Source organism: Beta vulgaris, chromosome 7 (assembly GCF_026745355.1).
Source record: "Beta vulgaris subsp. vulgaris cultivar EL10 chromosome 7, EL10.2, whole genome shotgun sequence".
In the NCBI taxonomy this organism is placed as follows: domain Eukaryota; kingdom Viridiplantae; phylum Streptophyta; class Magnoliopsida; order Caryophyllales; family Amaranthaceae; genus Beta; species Beta vulgaris.
Window position 1 is genome coordinate 26748998 of NC_079208.1, and position 21998 is coordinate 26770995.

The following is a 21998-nucleotide window of genomic DNA, read 5'->3' on the forward strand; positions in this document are numbered from 1 at the left end:
GTTATTTGCACACCCAAGCATACACCACCAGATACACAGATAAGACCTAAAGACACCATATTTCATCAAGCAACATACCGTTCTTTGCTGCTCAGGACTTGCATTTGGTGACAAAGAGTGCAAAGCTCCATTGCTAATGTCTGGTACAATTAAATCTATGAGCAAATGACTATGTGAGCAATAGCCGTTGACATGTATCTTGATACATCTCATTATCAGCTATATCTTACAGAGACGTGAGAACCATCCAAAACCAAACGTCATAGGTACTGCGATGGCCGCCTAAATTACAAATGAGTTGAACATTCAAGGCTTCTGGGATTATTAACAGGCAAAAGCAATTCATAAAAAGAACTGCAAGTAAACCTTATTTCTATATAGTATAAGATTTTGGGAACCTAACTTATAACTAAAACTGCAAGCAATTCATAAAAAACTTTAAACCATGATTGAGATTTTTGGATTTCAACTTGATTGGTTCTGTGCTTAGCAATAAATTTGATCATTGAAATTTGATTTTTAGTTTAAAAAAACCCTAGTTTTAATGGGTCAATTTTTGTAGTTCTCCACCATTAACATAGCAAAAATCCACCATTAACAAGGTAAGAAATTTCAATTTTTTTACTTAGAAAATAATGGTTCGTCGTTGAGGCTATCTCCGCCACTGTTTCTAATTATAGGTAAATTTGTTTGGCGAATTTACGTGGTTTCGAAAATAACGTAATCTTGAAACTGAAATTAGGTCAAAAATAATGAAAAAGTGAAAACACTCACCAGACGGAAGCGCTAAGCGAGTGCGACCAAGCTAAGATTGTACAGCCTTCACCCAAGCGACGGAGGAGAACGAGAAGGTTCGACGGAGAAGCGAGTAGTACGACGGAAGCGAAGGAGGAGGAAGAGAAGGTTCGACGGACGGACGACCGCAATAGCAAGACGGATTATTTTCTTGAGGGTTCCAAATTAATCGAAGGAGAAGCAATAAAGTGAAGCGCGCTCCCTTCAAAAAATAAAACAAAGTGAAGCGCGCTATGGTTATGTGCAAGTGCAAGTGCTTGGGTTGATTTGTCAAACGGGGCAATTGACATCAAGTACTCCAGTGGACTAGTCAACCCAAGCACTTGTAAATTTTTAATATTAAAATATTCACAAGTGCTTGGGTTGATTATTCAACCGAAGCACTTGACAAGTAGCACATGCAGTTTTTTCCACTAGTGTGGGATGTCACGGCCATATACCCCTTTTTTTGGTTGGAGGCAGTCCACATATCAGTTGTTATCGCCACTCTACCCTCGTTAGCAACTAACAAAGCCTTAAGAGAACATCTCTCATTGTTGAACATCTTCACCACATCACATTTCAATGTATTCCTTGAAATCATCCTAAAATCATCATTCAAACTCTTGACAAAACTCCTAAAACCAATGTGATCTACAATTGACAAAGGATACTCATGTACTACTACCATCTTAACCAACTCTCGCCTTGAAACATCTTGATCAAATGATACTTTCTTTGTTTTTTCCTTAAGTGACAAAGAAGTGGTCCTGTCATCTTCTTTCTTGAACTTTAATTGTGATTGACCACTAGCAAGCCTCAAGTGTCTTCCCGAACAATGTTTTTTAGCATGTTTGTTGAGGTGTGAAGTTCCATTAGCTCCCAAGTATGAGAGTAAGTTGTTACAATCCTTACACTTTGCCTTTTTAACACCATTGACTACAACCACATCAAAAGTTTCCCAAGCTGTAGAAGTCAATTTCTTACATTTCTTACCACCGCCAGATAATTCTTCTTTGCTAGTATCAACCCCAACCTCAACAAATCCTTCCACATCATCCTCTTTATCAGAATCACCCAACACAACAAATGGTTCTTCATTAGGGTGACTAGAACCAGCATCACTTTCTTTAAAAGACAATTGTTCATCCATAATTACAATTTACAAACAACACTATTCTGAAAAACACAAAAAAAAATTCAGCATACAAACTTGAACAAAATTCAGCATACAAGCTACATTTTCACAAAATAAACACAAGAATATGACTACACACAATGATACAAAGTAGCAACAACAACAAACTTCATCAAAACTAAACAATTGAAAGAGTAATTTCAACAAACTCAATCAATACACCAAAAAATCAACAAGATTTGCAATAACAATAACAATAATGCTGAAATATAAAAACTCAACAATGCTTAAATATAAAAACTAATTATACTTAAATATAAAACAATAATGATGCTGAAATTCGCGAGCAAAATGATATTACATTGATAAACTGTCGGAAATTAACAAAAACAAACGAAAATAATTATAGTCACTTTCGAACACAAAAATCAAAAAAAAAAAAGGGTTCCGGCGAAAATCACCCAAAAACGAGACTAACCTAGCGAAACTCGCTGCTCTGACGCGGTGCTCCGGCTGCTCGACGGTCCGACTGACTCTAGCGTGGTGGTCCGGCGCCGGTCTACTGGAGTGAGGGCGCGAGGGCTGCAGTTCAGCGTGGTGAGGGCTGCAGTTCAGCCGTGAAGAGGACGAGAGTGAGAAAAAGAAAGTGATACGCTTAAATGAATTAGGGTTTAGTTTTATATTTTATATTTTATTTTAACAAAAAAACGGATAAACGGATCCGGATCCGCGTAATTTTTAATTACCCGATCCAGATCCGTTTTCAAACATGAGGATCCGGATCCTACCCGGATCCGTCGGGTCCAAATTTTGAGGGTCCAGATCCGCTAAAAACGGGTCTGGATCCACAGATCCGGGTAGGGTCCATTACCCACTGTCATCCCTAACTGTCGGTAAAAGTGAAGAGAGATAAGAGAGGGGAGTGAAGAGAGAGAAATGAGTAGATGCTCTTGATTCTACTGCGTGAACATTTTAGGTTTTAACTTTTACCTTTTAATTAGGTATTTTAATATAACTTTACAAAACGGGTAAACGGATCTGGACGCGGGTTAGGATCCCGTCCAGACCCGTTTTTAAAAACCAAGATCCAAATCCTACCCAGATCCGTCGGGCCCAAAATTTTAGGATTCAGATCCGCTTAAACGGATCTGGATCCACGGATCCGGATAGGGTCCATTATCAATTGTCATCCCTACCGAATACAATGACCTCAATGTCATAAAAAAAGACTTATAAGCCCAAATGCTCATTAAAGCATTTGGACTCGCTTATTAGGATCCAATCAACGCGAAAAAATACACTTATTCTTATTCTCTTTTCATTTAGAAAGATACCTCATGAAAACCAAAGCAACGAAGTTGTATTGTCACGTGATGTAGGAGTCTAAACTTAGGATTTCAGTTTCTGTTTCATCTCTCTTTTTTTGCCTGATAGAATATAAGATTTTCCCTCTTATTGCATGTACCCATAAATTCCAATTAATAAATGAGTATCTACTTATTTTCTAACCTTGCATTAATGAGCATTAATGAAAACCACGATTGTCGCCTTAAAAGATATGAATTTATAATTCTCATGACTATTCTAATAAAACAAATGAGCAACTGATGTATATGAAAGAGGCATTCCTCCCTTTCCACGCAATTATTTCTCCAATCCTTATCATGCATAATCATCCATCTCCCTTTAACCTACCTTAGGGGAAGTACATTTGACAACAATTCAATGGAAAGGGCAAGTAAAAAGAAAATAAAAAGCAAAAGCAAATAAAAAAAAATGACACAAAAAAGCAAAATATGAAGAAATAAAAGTGTTGCAAATAAGCCCATCAATAACATTATCAAAGGTATTTCTTTCAAAACCTTTAACCTTTAACCCAAAACTCTAACCAATCAACCATGACCTCAACAACCAAAAATCAATACAAGCCAGATCACACCTCTATAACAAACATTCTCATAAATAATTGATAACCATATCGCATCCAAATAAGCCACAAAAGACAAACCAAAGCCCGCTAGGTCGAAAACCCATAAGGGCGACTTAGGCAAAACTCAGGGCACCTTCTAATTCATTATCCTGAACTATGAATGATCTGATTTTGCTAAAGATACGTAAAAGACATCACCGGAGGTCAGACCGCTATAAACCAAACCAAACCTACAACATCATCCACCCTTGCCAAAGACCTCTCCCAAATCAATGCTTAATTCATTGCAAATGGCTCCAAAGCAAAATGCTACGCCACTGATTAAAATGCTAAGAACTACGACTAACTTGATTCCATCATGAATACATAGGCAACCTCTTTAAAGGCCCGACCATTTTAATTCAAAATATTATTTTAGAACTATACTGCGATTTGAACTTACATCATTAGCCTACCTCATTGCATGAGTTGATTCATTATGACTTTCTTATTCTAATCACTTCCTTTTTCTAAGTCGCATTATCGCTTCTAAGCCAACCTTAGCAAAACCTTTCAACACTCAACGCTATGACCGCACCTCATCGTTTGAGTGTTCCTTTTTTTTTGGCAATTCAAAGTTGTTATTGAAGAAAAAAAAACAGAAATACAAAGTATCAAACATCATCACCTAGGCATGAAGGAAAAGAGGCCCCATAATCCAACATGGAATGGAAAGCCTAACCAACAGGCCTGAACAAGCTCATGCACACCTATCTCAAATAATAAGTAAGAGTCTCAAAGTCTCTGGACTTCTACAAGCAACTCTAAATATAATTTGTTTACTACTAGCTAATACATCAAGAGTTGGTCTATTAAACACAAGAGCATTCCTATTTAGCCAAATTTGATATACAGTTTCCACAAAGAATAGGCAATACAATTGTGATTGGGGGGACTTGCTTCTGCTTTGATGAATGACATACTTAATATCGTCCTGAAAACTCCTTAGGAAGACAAACAGTTTGCCAGGATACTAGAGCTTTCGAGTGTTCCTTTCTTTGGCCTTTATTGTCTTTTTTCACCTTAAGAACCCTATATGGAATCTTTGGTCGAAAACTCCCCTAAGCGTGACGAGATATCTTTAAAGCCAAGCAATCAAGTTGGGATCCTTCACCAACTCCATCCAGAAAATCGTAGGCTCCAAGTCCAAACCTATTGAAGGACTTTACTACGAGTCCATATATGACATCTTGGGTTTTAAACCCACACGGATGCAACATCGCATCTATTTATAGGCTTGCTTAGGCCTTTGGCACACGAAACTCGAAACATATACAACTCAAGCATTACAAGGACTACAACAAGTTTCAAGTCTAACAACATCTATTAACTGAATGAATCTTCCTTGGGGGCTTCCCATTTCTCCTTTTTCATAGGCTCCATGTGTACCTTAATCAAGACTTCATTACGAGTCCATACAAAATATTTTGGGCTCCATACCCATACGAGATCATAACTGTTTTATGGGCTCACTTAGGCCCATAACAACTACAAATCATTTTGAATCAAACATAACCTACATGGATCATCCTTGAGGGCTTCCCCTTTCTTCTCTTTCCAAAGTAATTTTTTAAACGAAAAATTGAGCTTCTAAAGGAACGATAAAAGCATCATATTGTCTGAATTAACATCAAATCATAGCATCTGCATTAGTGTCACATCTCTACAATTTCATTGCACATCTAAATTGTCAAATATTGTGTCAAGCATTGCGTCCTTCGTCCTTAGCCATAGGATTCTACCGTCAATCATCGAGTCGCACACACATACACACCCATGTATGCACACAAGATATCACCTTTAAGTCTAAAGTACTAGAAGACACTCTTCATAGGTTCATTCTTTTCCTATCCATACACTATCACACACATCATGAGACACATGCATGTCCCCTAATTATTTATATATCTGTGTGTTATTTGTATTTACAAGTACCCAACAATAAACGACTCTATACTAGTTATATTTAGCCAAGGTCTGCGGACCATTACAATTTAATAGCGGAAGACAAGCGCTATATACATGGTGCGTCCAGCGCACCGACAACGCTTTGCTACACACAACAAATTGCGTGCAGCGTAACATGTTGTGCCAAGTGCAGGCTTTTGTGTCGTGTGCACAAGCCTCCACAATGTGCTTGGGGGATTCATAGCTAAGAGATAACCGTAGTAGGTTTGTGGAACATTATCAATTAGGAAGGTGACATACAATCGTCGGGTCTGCGGAACATCATCAAGTAGAAAGGCGACATACAATCGTCGGGTCTGTGGGCCATCATCAAGCTGAAAAAGCGACATATACTCATCGGGTCTGCGGACCATCATCAAGTTGAAAGGCGACATACAATCGTCGGGTCGGCGGGCCATCATCAAGCAGAAAGGCGACATACAATCGTCGGATCCGCGAACCATCACTAAGTAGAAATGCAACATAGAATCATCGGGATCGCAAACCATCATCAAGCAGAAAGCCGACATATAATCGTCAGGTTCGCGGACCATCATCAAGCAAAAAAGCGACATACAATCATCGGGTCCGTGAACCATCATCAAGCAAAAAGGTGACACACAAACGTCGAGTCCGCGGATTATTATCAAGTAGAAAAAGGCGACATACAATCGTCGGGTCTGCGGACCATCAACTACATCATGAACCGCACTAAAATAGCTCTACTCCGTCATGAGCTGGACTAGAATAACTCGTAACACAACCATGGAGCGGATGCAACTCTACTCTGTCATGACCCGGACTAAAATTGCCCTACTCCGTCATGAGCCAGACTAAGCTAGCTTGTAACACAACCTTGGAGCGGATGTAGCTCTACTTTGTCATGAGCCGGACTAAAATAGCTCTACTCTGTCATGAGGCGGGCTAAAATAGCTCTACACCGACATGAGGCAGACTAAAACAGTTCATAACACAGCCTTGGAGCGGATGCAGCTCTACTCCATCACGAGTCGGACTAAAATAGCTCGTAACTCATACATGAGCCAGACTAAAATAGCTCATGACACCTCCTTTCACACACCATCTCATTTTTACATATTTACAAATATGTTCCACCCATGTCTGTTCCTGAAACTTTTACTTGTTTTGCAAGTTCTGGCGTAAAAGAGTGATTCTGGATTGCAGAGCATCTAGAATCATTTTTCGTCCCAACACATATACTTTGACTTTCGGTTTTGCAAACCTCGGTCAAAATGGGGGCTTATGTAGACACATAATCGTGTTTCCCCATTAAAGGGTCCAACAATGAAACATAATACGATATTAGTTGGCGCAACCCAATAGAAGAGCAATCCGAGGAACCAATCCAAAATTAATTAAAATTCTGTTTTGAAATATTATTCTAAAGACCAATAAATTATTCATGATAATTAAGTGTATTTTAAACCCATAACATATTTTGAATCCATTTAAAGTATTTTAAGAGCCCAATTAAATATTTTCTTATTTTAATAAATATATTAAATAGAAATCAAATTTTTTTATTCCGTAAAATTCAATCTTCAAGTTTTAAGGATAGAAAATTATCTTTAAAAAGCGTTTAATGAAAAAAGGTTGGCGACTGAGTTGGACGCAAAGGCTACGCCTCGCCACGTGCGTCCAACACATTGGTCAAGCTATGTCAGGCGCGCCTATGTGCGTTTGACACGTGGAATTGTGATTCACATAGAATCATGCGCCTAGCGTAGTCCATGTGTGTGACGCAAGATCCCTTTTTCTTTTATCTTTTAAATATGCGTATGCACGTGTACATCGTTGATTGGGCAAGCCGCGTCAGGCACACCATTGTGCGCCTAACACGTGGATCTGCGCTTGACACGTCAGCCTGCGCCAGGCACAGGGGGCGCGTGGAGCGCAAATTCTTGTTGCTAGAAATACGGGAGATTTCTCAAATCAATTACGTTTTTGCAATTATTATTTCACGAGCACAAAAACTTACAAATACTTCTGAAACACGCTTCAAATCTCTAATTACTCAAACACTTTCAATACTTCAAATTCTTTTCTAGTTCCCGATCATAATATGTTCTTGGTTCCACGCTAATGGTTCCTGACTGTGTTGTACCCTCACCCCGAACTCAGATATTGGGTTCCAATCATCTATGGAGTCTAGACGTAAAACTCTCAATTAGAAAATAATATTGTACAAGGTATCGAACATGTGACCTTTGCAACGAAAAGTGAAAGCTTAACCATTAATCCACCATAACACCATTGTTTAGTATTTCAAAATAAAATATCATAAGGTCTTATAATTATATCTAATTAAAAGATTTGTACAAGTAGTTAGATACCTAACCTTTTTATGATAGTAACAAGATACTATTATAGACATAAACTCTTAATTCAATTCCTTGTAGAAAGAATTAAGCGATTGCTTTCATCCCCAAACTTTTAAATGTTTATTTTTCAAAAATCATGCGTTTACTTATCATGTCATTACATCAATTTTTCCACACTTGACAAAAAGCAACAACCCGGGACATCACCCAAGACACTCACTAGTTTATGGTTAGAAGGTGGATGAACCATGTGTACCTTCACTCAATCTCCAAATATTACTTCAACGAGCATGCAGTAAATTATACACAATGTTCATCACAAATAGAAAATCATAATGTATATAATCTTTCATAATCAAAGCTATCCATACTCATGACATCTAAGCCCAATAATCACTTTATCATTATACTTTGGGCAAAACAATAAAGAAAGTATGTATTAATAGTTTCGAATTTGTCGGATTAACAAAAAGCTCAAGTTAGCTTTGAGATTACCCTAAATAGATACAATAATTTTAAATCACAATATTATTTTAATTAAACCCCGTCTTTTTAAATTATTTTTTTTATAGAGCTTATTTTTTCCTATTTAACATAACAGAGAAGCGAGACACACACTCGAAATATAAAATTAACCTTCGACGTTGATCATGAAGAGGACTACCGCTACAAATTTTATCATACATTCATGTTAAAGTAAGAATGGTACATCCTGAGCATAATAGTAAAAATGAAAGTTTCAAATAAACAAAAATTAATGTTAGTCTTAATTTACTTATACTCGGGTGCATGATGATCGAACTCACATGAATCATGACCCTTAAATCAAGAGGACAAGAATTGATGACAAATTACAAAATTGGTCAAGCTCACTATAATCGTGTGATGTGTGAGTTTAACAAAATTTTACTATTACTTTGTTAGTAGTATATATAGTCCATGTATGAGACGTATTCCAAAGAGTACAACAGGGTGTGCCGCCACATTATTCTTTGATTTTGTGTTTCATCTGCATTTCGAACTACAAATTCTCTCTCCTCTTTTCTAGGGTTTTCTCTTTCTCTCTTTTAGCTCACCATGAGGTATACTCTCTCTCCTCATTTTTCATCTATTTTCAACCTTTGTTACTCATTTTCGTGCTTTCGTTTACTTTAATTGTCTTTTAATTGCGGTTTTTATATGCCATTTTTTTTGAAAAAATGGTGGCAAGGTTTTATCTAGGGTTTCTCAGTATTAGGATTTATCAGTAATTTGTTGTATGTTGTATTTTTCTAATATAATGCTGGTTTCAATTCTATTCGGTGCTTGTTTTTGACTTATAGATTCGATTTCTGTGAAGTTTGCCCTAATATTTGAAGACAGTTTTTTTGTGTGTAGTAAGTTTATATGAAATGGGATATTGTTGTTATCGTGTTTTAGTGGTTGTGTTTGTGATTATTGTAAAATGAAATTTGTGGTCGGGATTAGTGTTTAGAATTTTCGATCTCCTGCTTTATACTCTTTACGTTTTCTTTTGTTGGTCCTATTTGGAATCGAGGAAGAAACTAATGCAACTTAAAAAATAATGGGTGAAGATTTTACTATTTTTGATAAAATAAATTAGTTAAAAGTAAATATTTTATTCCTTTGAGTTACACTATGTTAGGCAACCAACGGGGAGAAGAGTTAAACGTGACTAATGACTAGTGTGAACACATTCATTGCCATTTGAAACCAGTGGAAAATTTAAGCCGTAAAGTAACACTATATATGAAAAGATTAAAAATAGGAACAATACATTAAACATATCCAATGGGGAATATAAGAACAACAAAAGAATGGAGGGAGTACCATATTAGGTATTCAAAAATTTGTACATCAAAATTTTAGAAATTTGAAAGAAATAGAACTCCATCTAATGCTTTTGTTGTATGTATGTTGTATGTTTTTTTTATGTTTATAGTATGATTCTTTGAGATAGGATGTTTGAAGCACAATTTTGCAATAAAATGTGTTTGGTAGTGATTTTATGATGTTAAAATGATTTTTGTCGCCATTTGAATGATATGGATCTTTGCACAATTTCTCCTTCGAGGGAAAATGAAGGTGCACATATTATGGCCAACTTCAACCATGTCTTGTACAACATTCATAATTTTTATTCCAACATTAATCATTTGTTATGCAGCATTTACAATTTTGTATTAAACATTTGACAATTTTTATACAACACTACTATTTTCGGAAAACAACAAAATTTTATTTCTTTTGGTAATTTTTTTAAAAAACACTTAATTGATTTACAAAAATTTCATCATTTATTACATAAATGCATGGTAAGAACATTATCCGTCCTTCCTTGAGGGGATGTAGGTATTTCTCGAATGGTATGTTATCTTTTCTTTGGCTTTAGCATCATGTGATTATTGCTTGCTTTAGCTTTTCTTAAACCCATTTTGTGGTTATGTATGCAGAGTTTGCTCATTGAGTTCCTTTAACATAGGATAGGTTTAGTTTCTTCTTTCCATTCATTGTATTCAACAAAGTGCAAAGTAAACGTTTAGGTATTATGGATAGGATCAATTAAAGTTTGGTTTACACTTTACAGTATTCAATCAAATATTTTATTCTCGACAACTCTCACACCTTTGCTCTTGTATTTGTGAGTACTAGTTTTATATCCACGCGATGCGTGCGAAAATACGTAGAAAATTAATATTTTTTAAGAGATGATGTAGAAAATTAAATTAATTGTTAATTATATCTAATCAATTAGGGATTTTTTAAATTATTGACCGTTTTCTTTATGTAATGCCTTTTTTTAAATCTTTTTTTAATTAATTAGGTAGTTCCCTTTTTTGTTTTTACTTTTTCTATTTTTTAGTTAAAGTAAGTAGTTACTTCTTTTTTTTTTCTTTTTCTTTTATTTTTATTTTTTTGGTGTCCTACCCCTCTTGACATATAGAATAGAGATATTGAGGAGAATAGTGTAACTCTTTTAGCCCTTAAGTTTTGTGTGTGAGTAACTAAAGTTTTCATCTATGTGATAAACCAAATACTAGTTGGATTAGATGTGCTAAGTAAAATCCTAAAGGGATTGCTACTTCATGTATCTTTCCCCCCACTTTCTCTTCTTTAAATATCTTGGTGGAAGGATTTGGTCGCTAGGGCATTAAGCCAACTGTGATATAGTTCTTGAGAATGTTCGGACTCTTTTTGATGTGAACTATTCTTGTTAAATCTTGTATGTTAGGTGATGGAAGTATTTAGCACTTTGGATTTCTGGAAAAAAATAGTGATATTATGTGAATGCCCACTTCACAATTATGTTGGCGTTATCTTGTTGAAGGTTTCTATATGAGTGTTGAAGTAAAGAAAGTTTTTACTTTAATAGCTGCTTCTAGAAGTATCCTTTACCCCTTGTGACTGCATGTCCAGGGAGTTGCATCACTTGCATGTTTATTTAGTTATTTGTTTAAACTAGAATCTTCTTTGTTGTGACTCGTGAGTCAGTAATATTAGCTTCCAGGTTCATGGAATAAAATGTGGTGTATGGTTTCGTATCTGGGAGCTGGACTAAGGTATTGTACACTGTTGTTGTAATCTGTGTGGGGGATGAGTAAGCATAAGACTTCTGGTTTGTTTTTTAAAGTTTTTACTCCTGTAGAAAATTACCGAACCCCTAAGTCTGTCTAGGTTTCTGCGATCAGTATTTAAGTTCCAAATGAGAGATCTTATGGAATCTAGATATTGTATACCACATATGTGACTTTTGGTTTTCCTTCCCCTGGCTTCTGGAGTTAATGACTGCATTTGAATGGCTTCTAGGCATTCAATACTTGATACCTGTAAGTCGCTTTGCCAGTCACTGCTTGTTATGCTTTAACTTACTTTGTCTGGCATGGAAATCATTGTGAAGTTGCTCAAATTTGCTCCTTCTGGTACAACATGTATTCCCTTTGGTTGAATCACTTTATCTTCTTGCTGTAGTCGTCATCCTGAAGTAAAATGGGCAGAGAGGGAAGACAAAGTGTACTTGACAGTGATGCTGCCTGATGCAAAAAATCCAAAGGTTAATCTGGGGCCTGAAGGAACTTTCACTTTTACTGCTACCGGAGGGGCAGGTGATCATGTTTATGAGCTGAAACTAGATCTTTTCGACAAGGTCAATGTAGAGGTAATTTTAATAGTCATGGTTGATGTGTTTCTAGTGTAATGTGCTCTACCTTTCAAGTTAGCTTATTTTATTGACTGCCTTGCTCATATTTATTCAATATGCAGTTGGGTTGGGAACATATTCTAGACTCTAGCCAAGTAGCTGCTAGTTTGTCTTATTTCTTGAAATTCTAGCAATTAGTATTGCATGCATTTTTTGCTCAACTATTGGATTGTCTTCATTCCTGTTATTGCTTGTGGAAAGCTTATAACGTTTGTTCTGTCTCCAATTGGAAATAGAATAATTATGTGTAAATGTGCCATTATTTGTTATCTATCAATGAAACTAAATCAACATTACTCCATCATATTTACGCTGTTTGATGGCTGATTGTACCATGTCGTTCCATAATTTGGAGCTCCATAACATAAACCACACCTTGGCATTTGGTAAAGATCAATATGTTGCCTCATGAGCTGTTATAAGCTATTGTTTGAGCTGCTATGGATGGGGTGTAAGTTTGGTTTAGGCACAAATCCAATTCAAAATTGATCCAGATTTGAAATTTTGAGTCCAAATCTAATCGGAATTTAACCAATCCAATCCAAAATAGAGCATTTGCATCCAATCCAATAGTCCAAATTTCGGAACATCTTTTTTCCATGCGGAGTAATGACTAAAAGAACTTATTTTAATTAAAACTTATACAATCCCAAATATTGGCCCACAACGCCTAGTAAAAGTTTACTTCAAATTTCTAAAACATAACATCATTGAAGTCTTAAATTCTAGAGGAGGGAAGAGAGAGGGGTACAAATTTGTAATCCTTAACCTTATGTTTTAGAAATTTGAAGTACAAATAAAGAAATTTGAGAACACAATATGCTGTCAAGTATGACATGCACAAGATGCAGCTTCCAGAGTATTGCAACTATTACTCTTGAGTACAGCCACCAATAGTTTCTTTTTGAATTTTGTAATTATTGTTAGCAAACAAGATTTTCGCTTGAGTAATTCAGCTGATCCAACCAAACTATTTGAGAGGTGGAAAATGCGAAAAAGTAGCAGCAGTGAATCAGTGATGTTGGATCGGCTGAATGTGGCTGCAGGTTTAATTGGTTGATTGGATAATGATTATTTTGAATGCCACCTTGACCTCATCAATCCTAGTTGTACGCAATTTTGTTGTCAATTCTTTTTGTTGTGTTCTTAGTTCTAAAAAGCGCTCCCAAGGTGCGCCCAGGCGCCAATCACATCCCAAGAGTGAGATGAGGCGATCTACATCAGGGGCGTGCCTTGTTCACCTCAGGCAAGGCGCGAGGCAACCACTTTTGGTGTAGAGGTGTAGGGGGGGGGGGGAGATCATATCTGAATTCAAAATACAGAAAAAAACAAAATTTCTTCAAATTTTAACTTACCTTTTGCTTTATTTTATTCAATTCGAGCTTTGTGTTAATTGCATGATATATCATCAAATTGAACCCTAGAAAAAAGCCCTAATTTGTGGGGGAAAAACCCTAATTCATAACTGAAATGAACAATTCAAGATGGTCGCTAACTCGCCGGAAGTGACAAAGAACGCCTGTGAGCCACCTAAGTCCAAAACCCTCATTTTCGATGGATATTAAGGTGAGTCCTCTCTCTCTCTCTCTTCGTTCTTTTCATCTTCTCTTTCTCTCTTCGCTCTTTTCATCTTCTCTCTTCTCTTTCTATTGATTTTTTCCGGCGAGCTGCCTTCTCGTTCCTTAGATTTTTCTGGCGAGCTGCCTTCTCTTCCTTTTGTTCTTCAATCTTTCTATTTCTTCTTTTTCTAAAAGCTTTTCTCATTCTTGATGGTGGTAGAACAGTCGAGACTTTCAACCTTTCTCCAACATGTATCTTTTTTTTTTAACCCTTTATGACCGATGTTGTTGAGTCACATGACTTTTTTTCCTTTGATCTTTCTTTCTTTTTTCCTTATCCTCTCCTAGCTCTTCTGTTCTACCTTCTTTTTTTTAATTTTTAAAATCACTGCTTTTTGTTTTTCTTAGCCTAAGATTTTTTTTTACAAGCAACTTATTTCATTGATACTGTCGCGAATCAAAAGTATGGACAGTAGCTTATATATTTTTATTTTAATAGCTTATACATTTTTAATCATTATATTCTTTTGATTATGTAATATGTTCTATAATTGATTATTAAGGATTTTGGTACCAAAGGTGCGCCTCGTCTACAAGAAGCGTGTGCTTTGCACCTCCCTTCGCCTTGCGCTTTGCGCCTCGGTGCGCCTTGAGCCTTTTAAAACTAAGGTTGTGTTTGTTAGTTTCCTGGAATCCTGGCCAAGTATGCTTTTTACCTCTGAAGTCTCATCCATAGTATATATATTTTCCCAAAAGAATCTCGGCATATTTTGTTGGTGCTCTTTTAATTGAAATGGTAGCTGTAGCACACAGGAATTAGGCCAAGTCCAGCATTGAAATAGTTTAATTTAGGATTGCTGCATTCTCTGAGCTAAACTTCTAAGAACTGGAGATATGCAATTATGTGGTCAGGAGACAATAAGCCAATTTAGCCACTGTTTTTTTCTTATTGTATTGATAAATAGTTTTCTGCAAGGAATTAATTGTTTTGGTCCTCTCTCTTCCAGTTGTGTTGATTTGCTGATTGTGTCTGTAATCTGTTGCTTTAGGAAAGCAAAATTAGTTATGGAGTCAGAAGTATATTCTGTGTTCTGGAGAAGGCAGAGCAGAAATGGTGGAATAGGCTTCTGCGTGGAGAAGGTAAGCCTCCACATTACGTGAAGATTGATTGGGATAAGTGGGCTGATGAAGATGAAGATACTGGTGCTGGTAATGGTACTGGTGGTGAGTGTGATTTTTTCATATTGTTGTGTGAGTTGTTGCTTTGGCACCTTTTATGTCGCGAGTGTGAATTATCTAAAAGAAAACCATGTTTTTACTTTCTCAGGTCCAGCAGACTTTGATCTTGGTGGAATGGACTTCTCGGTATGAATGTTTTATGCTTATATTCCATACTTGTACCCCTACATTTTGTTTTGCCTTCTTGATTTAGTTTTGATTTGCAGAAATTCGGAGATTTTGGTGGTGCTGGTGCTGGTGGTGATGAATTTGATGACAGTGATGATGATGGTAAGTACATTCTGAGTACCTTCTCACTCTTTCTTCTGAGAAGTGGAGGTAGTTATAACTTATAAAGTACCTGTTCCTTCCAGCTTTTTGGCCTCTATCTCAACTGCTTATTCGAGCTATCTTTAGTTTTGAAAGGCACACCGAAGCGTAAAGGCCCCTGGAGCCTTGACACAAGCATTCTATTCTATAATCTAGGCGCCCCTTAACTTTTTTTTGCTTGTACATAATTTCTAGAATATGTTTGTTGCTTGAAAAAGAAATGAACTTGTAAAAACTAGAATAAAAAAGGATGCTAATGAGCATCAGATGCCTTGGGGAACCAGTGATTTTATCTAACTGTCAACTAAAATTAAAGGAAATTTAATGGGGCATCTTCTCCCCACAATTGAGAACTCCAAAAAAGGAGAAAACAAAACAGGCTTTAACAGACATAAGGGGGTAAGCGAATTTAAATTCGGCGTCCACTCTCCTAAAGTTGCAATTCGTTTGGATGGGAACAAGGAAAAGAAATAGATGATAGAGAGAGAGAGAACAAAAGATCAAATAGAGAGAAAAGGAAACTTGACCTGGAACACTACATAAGATTAGCAGCAAGATATATCATGACTTGCTTGTCGGCAAACCACCAATTTCAAATTGAATTACTATGTTAATTAGGGTTTCACCCATTTTTGTGTGTTTTCTGAAGATGTTAGTTTCCATTTGAAACATCTTAATGCATTGAAGTTGTAAAGAAGTTGGTTTTATGAAAGATTTGAGTTCAAATCTTTCTCTCCCTTGCATGTCTACACAAAAGGCAGATGAGCCATCTCATGCCTCGTTAGAAGGTGGCCTCAAACACGCGTCTTGATTCCCTTCTAGAGTTCTTTTTCAAAACTAAAGAACTATCCCTTTTTCTGTTTTAATGTTTTGCCAACCTCAAGTCCTCAACTCTTATTAGAAAGTGGGCAGTATGATAAGATGGGATTTTGCTATCAAAGACGGGTAGTGGGGCTTTCTTAGAGGGAGCGAAAAAACATTTTGCTCATCTTCATCCAAAAAATAAATGTGAAATAAATGTGGGCATCCTGTGTGATATATCAGGCAAGGAGGGAATAAAATATATGTTTGCAAAAATACGTTGTAGGTTGGGTAAAGCCTCCTTAAGTCCTAGTTTCTATTTGAAAGATTCCAAATATCAGCACATTATTGCAGCGGAAAAAGTTGGTAGCAAAATCCTTCCAGTCGGTATCAGTGGCGGATAAGGAATGTTTGTTCGAAATTTTCAGATTCAACGCCATTTGAAACATTAGTCCAAATGCCAACATGCAAACCAATATTTAGGAGGTTGGATCACAACGAAAAAACAGAAATTATGCAAGTAAATCTGATGAACTTTTAAACTTTTTTACACTTTGGAACTAATTAATTTAATTGGAGGCTCCTTTTATTAACGAAAGAGAAACAAGATTAATATAGTGACTGCAGTTGAACCCTTCGTTCCATCAGTTATCTACCTGATTAATTTACTATCAACAAATAATTTAGGGTTGATTGTTGAAGCTAAAGTACATTAGACTCACAAGACTCATGAGTCTATTATTCTAGCAATTAGTAAACTAACTAGATTAAATTTGCTATTAACAATTCTTTTGTTTTGTTTTTTAGTTTATTTATGAAAACCCAAAGAAATATGTGAGCATTGGGAACTAAAGAATAGAACTTTAAAAGTAGAAATGTAGAAAATACAGCGTATGGGGAAAGAATTATTGAAGGGGAATCAGGTGAAAAGAAAAGAAAAAGTTTCGAAAGTATGTCAACATGGAGAATAGAACCCAGGACCCGAGGCCAGCAAGATGTCAACAAAAGCCCAACCAGCACAACTGACGCATATATCTGATGAATCTAATTGCTGAGCAATTATATTTACTTCAATTTTTTTCCCCAGAATTTTGTGGGTTCAGTGGGTCCACTGCTGGATCCGACACCGGTTGGTATTCATGCTAGTATGAATTTGAAGAAATACGGGTATCAATCTAGTTGAATATAGAGACCTATAAGACCTCAGTAAAGCCTACCTTACTATGAGGGAGAGGTGGCTAGAGTACCACCCTCGACAATACGTTGGGGATTTCACTTGTGGTGGCAGTGGCCTGCTGTCTTTTGAGCTGTTTGGCCTTGTACCCTGTCCTTGAGTAGCCTAGCAGGGTTGGTCTTCACACCAGTTATCTCTCCTAATAAAAAAAACCTACCTTACTATACGGGTATTTGTGCTAGTATGAATTGTTTTCTCTGAAAGGGCATAAATGTTTAACTAAGGTTAGTTTCTTCCAAGTAACATTGTAAGGATTTCTTTTAGTAAATCCAGATAAAGGATACGACAGGTTATGAACGGAACATTCAGGTAATGACCAATTATTGCGTAGTTATCTAGTATTGCATTGAGGTAATCGTGACTACCAAGCGCTACCTCCGACAGCAAAGACCCTCAGATGCTTCATTCTTATTGCTTAGTTTATCTAGTTTGGCAATTTCTTGCTAACAGTTTTTCATTGTATATGCAGAGCAAGAAGTGTCAAAACCAGAAGAGCAAGGCGCTGATTTAGCAGCATCTTTAAAGGAGCTTGAGAAGCTTAAGGAAGCAGCTGTTGCAGAGAAGACTGAAGCATCGAGTGCATGAGGTGCATAGTAGAGGATAAGCAGCCCAGCCAGATAATGGGCTGTTATATTAGTGGTTTGTGGCAGGGACTGAGCAGTCTCTTCGTCTTTGAAGTATTTGCTTCTGTATTTTGGGAGTGGGACAGATTTTATGTTTGCAGTCCTTTTCCCTGGAGTCTGGCAGCTGCAGGCCTACCCAGGTTCTTCTGAAGCATACATAGTTGGAATTTTAGGCTGTCTAGATATTTGTTCTGTTCATGACTGCTGGTTTTCGATCCTTGTTCACAAATACTTTGGAATTCTCTTGGATTTTAATGGTTAATGTGATTATTATCTCTATTGCATGCTAGGAACTATGGAGTAGTGACTTTTTTGCTTCAACTGGTGTTGCAAATGGGATCTATATATCGTCTTAATTTTCCTTCAAAAGCCTGAAGATGGTTGATTTGTGATTGACATGGAATCATGAGAGGAAGTTCATTACTATGGTTGATGTAATACTGAGACTTCAAAATGAACCGATGAGAGGAAGTGCTAGTATCCAATCGATACATTTCTATGGTGGTTCTAATACTGAGACTTATACTGAAAACTCGAGATATAATGAAAATTGTAAAATATCTAAAGAAAACTCGTAAAATTCCTTGGGTTTTTTTGGATCAACATTGTTCTCTGTAGTTCACTAGTAAATCAAAAGTTACTAGATTTATCTTTCAAAACTTCTCTCTAACCAAACCCGAGTGTAATGAAACCTTTCACATCCACCTCTACCCTGCGGCGCTCACCTACATTCCCCTATTGGCTCGTCGGTGGCATGATAATCTCTGGCTCTATCAAGGTCATCGGCATGCCCATCCCCCCCCCCCCCCCCTCATAGTAACCGTAGTTTAAGTGCAGCGAATGCTAGTACTAAGGGTGTACGCGAGTTGGGTTGGTTCGGTTTGGAATGTAACCCAAACCAAACCGCAAATATACGGTTTGACATTTTCCTGACCCAAACCGCATCGTACTTTTGCCCAAACCGAACCGTGCCAAACGGTTTGTTGCTGTTCGGTTTGCGGTTTAACCAATTTTTCCTCCACAATATTAATTTTGTAATCTAAGAGTAAAAAAATTGGTAATAAATATAAAGAGTCCAAATAAATATGAAGTTGACTTCATAATTAAATATTTGTCCAAATCTTACACCAAACAAAGGAGAGTGTATTTTTTTAAAAAAATCAAAATAGATAAAATAAAATTAAAAAAAATCATATAAAATTGCGGTTTACGGTGTGGTTTCGATTTACAAAAATTAAAACCCAACCCAAACCACAAACCGCTGTTTGTTTGGAATCATAACCCAAACTGCGAAAAATGGGTTTGGGTTGTGGTTTGGTGTGGTCCAGACCGCACTCTAAACAACCCTAGCCAGTACTACATGCCTCCTCTCAAACAGAGCAATCTCCATTAGCTTTCCAATTCGACGCCGGCGAGTGACAAATCAAGCATCCCGCCCACGGTTTCAGCAATAGAAGTCGTTTGATTTCAGATTTGATATTATATTGTGAAGTTATCACTTTATCTCCTATTTTCCTAGTTTTCTTGTATTCCACTAGTTGTCGATGTTCATTGTCTAGTTTAGGTTTGGTTTTCTAGTCCCCCTCTTCTCTAAGAGACGTTGTTATCTCCCTATATGCTAGTGGATTAGTTAGTTTAGTATAAACAGTTATATGATTATCTTTAGAATCCATGAACAATGTTGATGAGCTAGAGGGGGATTTGTGTCTATATCACTTTGAAGAGAGTGATTTTTCTTCTAATAGTTTGATCCAAATGATTGGTCATCTGGTTAATCCTTTTGGCATCTTTGAGTATGCTCGAATTTCTTAAAGATGAGGCTAACACTTTCTACAGAAAAGGTGTTATTAGGTTAGCAACTACAGCATATATCCAAGCCATCAAGATCTTGTTTTTTGCTCACTTTAATGATGAGAAGGAGAAGTCTATTTTTCTTTAAGCTTAGCTATTATCAATTTGAATTTGGGTGCATGTTTTATCAAGGAAAGGGATTTTGAAAAGTGGGTGAGTTATGCTCTTTGGTTTTAAGTTATAATACAAAATGCAAAAGCTTCTTTTAGGAGGGCAGTTGCAGCATTGGAACTCAACAAATATAATTTAGCTTTTATAGATGTTACCCAAGCTCTTAAAATTCACCCAAACAATGGGGAATTTGAACAAAAATTCAATGAAGTAACGTCGTTGTTAGGATTGTCTTCAAGTTTTGTTGAGACTACAATTCAAGTAGTCGGCGAGGATAAAGCGTTTAGGAACTCTTCCCTCCTTGGATAGGAGGAGAAAAACCGCAAGGTAAGAGAAAGGAAATCATACCAAAGTACCACTACTACTAAAGTGGAGAAGAATCCCACGTCATCACAGAAGGTGAAAATGAATGTTGTTGAAACATAGCACAACACTAGAGATGCTAGTTTAGTTATGGAGTTTACTTTAGGGAAAAAACAAAATCTGCATGGTCTAATTTTTGGTTTTTAAATTGGAAAGCGCAAGATACTTATTTGCGTATCACCCCCTCAATGTATGGGGGTGATTTTAGTGAGAAGAACTTTGCATTACTATTGCGCTACCCAAAAAAATATGATTAGCATTCGAACTCTCAATCCATCACAGAGGATGGATGATTGCACGACTACAAATTACCATACCCCAATGGAGATGAGACACTCCACTTTTTAAGGGTATGATTAGTTTGAACAAGCTCCAATTTTAGCCCCAACAGATCAGGCTGCAAGTATGGATTCTCAAATATCGTCTTCTACCTCTTCATTAGTAGCTCCAAGTGTCTCCTTTTGTTCGCCAGCGAAGTCTACTCCATGGGTCACCACATGGTCTGCCAACAAGATGAAAATCTCCTCTCATTTAAACTCCAGAATCAAATGATAACATGATGCAGGAAAGAGTAGAAGTCCCTCTTTTTCTAACCCTTTGTTTTGTAGGGTGCGTGTTGGATTCAAGAGAAGTCCATCTTGTTTTACAGAGGACGTTTGTTACCCTTGTAAGAAGAAATATTAAACCCCTTCCCCCCATGTTTTAGTAGTTAATCTTGTTTATAATGACTTAGTTATATTGTTTTAGTTTAATATTTTGGGGTGTAATTCGAGTTTTATTTAATGTAAATTTCTCTGATGTAAAAAAAAAAAAACAGTGTTCTTTGAAAATGCTTTACTTTGTTTTGGGGGATTTTTTAAAAAAGTGCTTCCTTTTTCTTTCCTTTTTTCCCATTAGACCTTTTGAAAAAGTTTTTCCAACTTCATAATTTTTCTATATTTGTTTATCCTATTGTACCCTCATTAACACTTTTTCTACTCTTCGTTGTAAAGGTGGGACTATATGAAATCATATTTCCTTACTACGAATTTATCGTCTAAACTTTGTCGTTGTTATCTTATTGAATAGCAAAAGTAAGAAAGTTATACATGAAATAAGATATATCTACCATTACTTTTTCCCCTAATTCCAAATAATTAGAGTAAAAAGAAACAAAACGTTTTGTCTTTTTTTTTTTAGGCTGTTTCAAAAAGGTTTTCCTACTTTAATTTTTTTCTATATATCTTTTTCCTATTGTATCTTCAATAAAACTTTTCCTACTTTTCGTAAAGGTCGAGCCATATGAAATCTTATCTCCTTATTACGAATTCACCTTTTAAACTTTACCAAAAGATAGAAAGATATACATAGAATAATGAGATTTTTGTTAGATAAGACCAGATAAAACAGGCTTTCATTGGGGGGGGGGGGGGAGGGGGAAGACTTAATAAAATTTTTTTTGGGGAAAATAACAAATATGATACTTCAGTTGGCAACATCGAGACCATTTTAAGAAATTTCGGCAAAGAAGTCAACATTCCGGTGTTGAACTTATCTTTCC

At 36.4% G+C, this 21998-nt stretch overlaps 1 protein-coding gene across 1 annotated transcript; it reads left to right on the plus strand.

The window, feature by feature from the left end:
• The first annotated feature begins 9093 nt into the window (after positions 1-9093).
• LOC104899074 (hypothetical protein) lies at positions 9094-18412 on the plus strand. Its single transcript, XM_010686206.4, has 6 exons — positions 9094-9252; positions 12140-12326; positions 14977-15151; positions 15255-15292; positions 15373-15436; positions 17980-18412. The coding sequence occupies exons 1-6, from the start codon at positions 9248-9250 to the stop codon at positions 18093-18095; spliced, it is 585 nt and encodes a 194-aa protein (XP_010684508.1). The 5' UTR covers positions 9094-9247; the 3' UTR covers positions 18096-18412.
• The last annotated feature ends 3586 nt before the right edge of the window (positions 18413-21998 follow it).

Coding starts and splice junctions, on each gene's coding strand:
- LOC104899074 (XM_010686206.4), top strand. Junction 12,327..14,976: donor TCGACAAGGTCAATGTAGAG/GTAATTTTAATA, acceptor CTGTTGCTTTAG/GAAAGCAAAATTAGTTATGG. Junction 15,293..15,372: donor TTGGTGGAATGGACTTCTCG/GTATGAATGTTT, acceptor TTTGATTTGCAG/AAATTCGGAGATTTTGGTGG.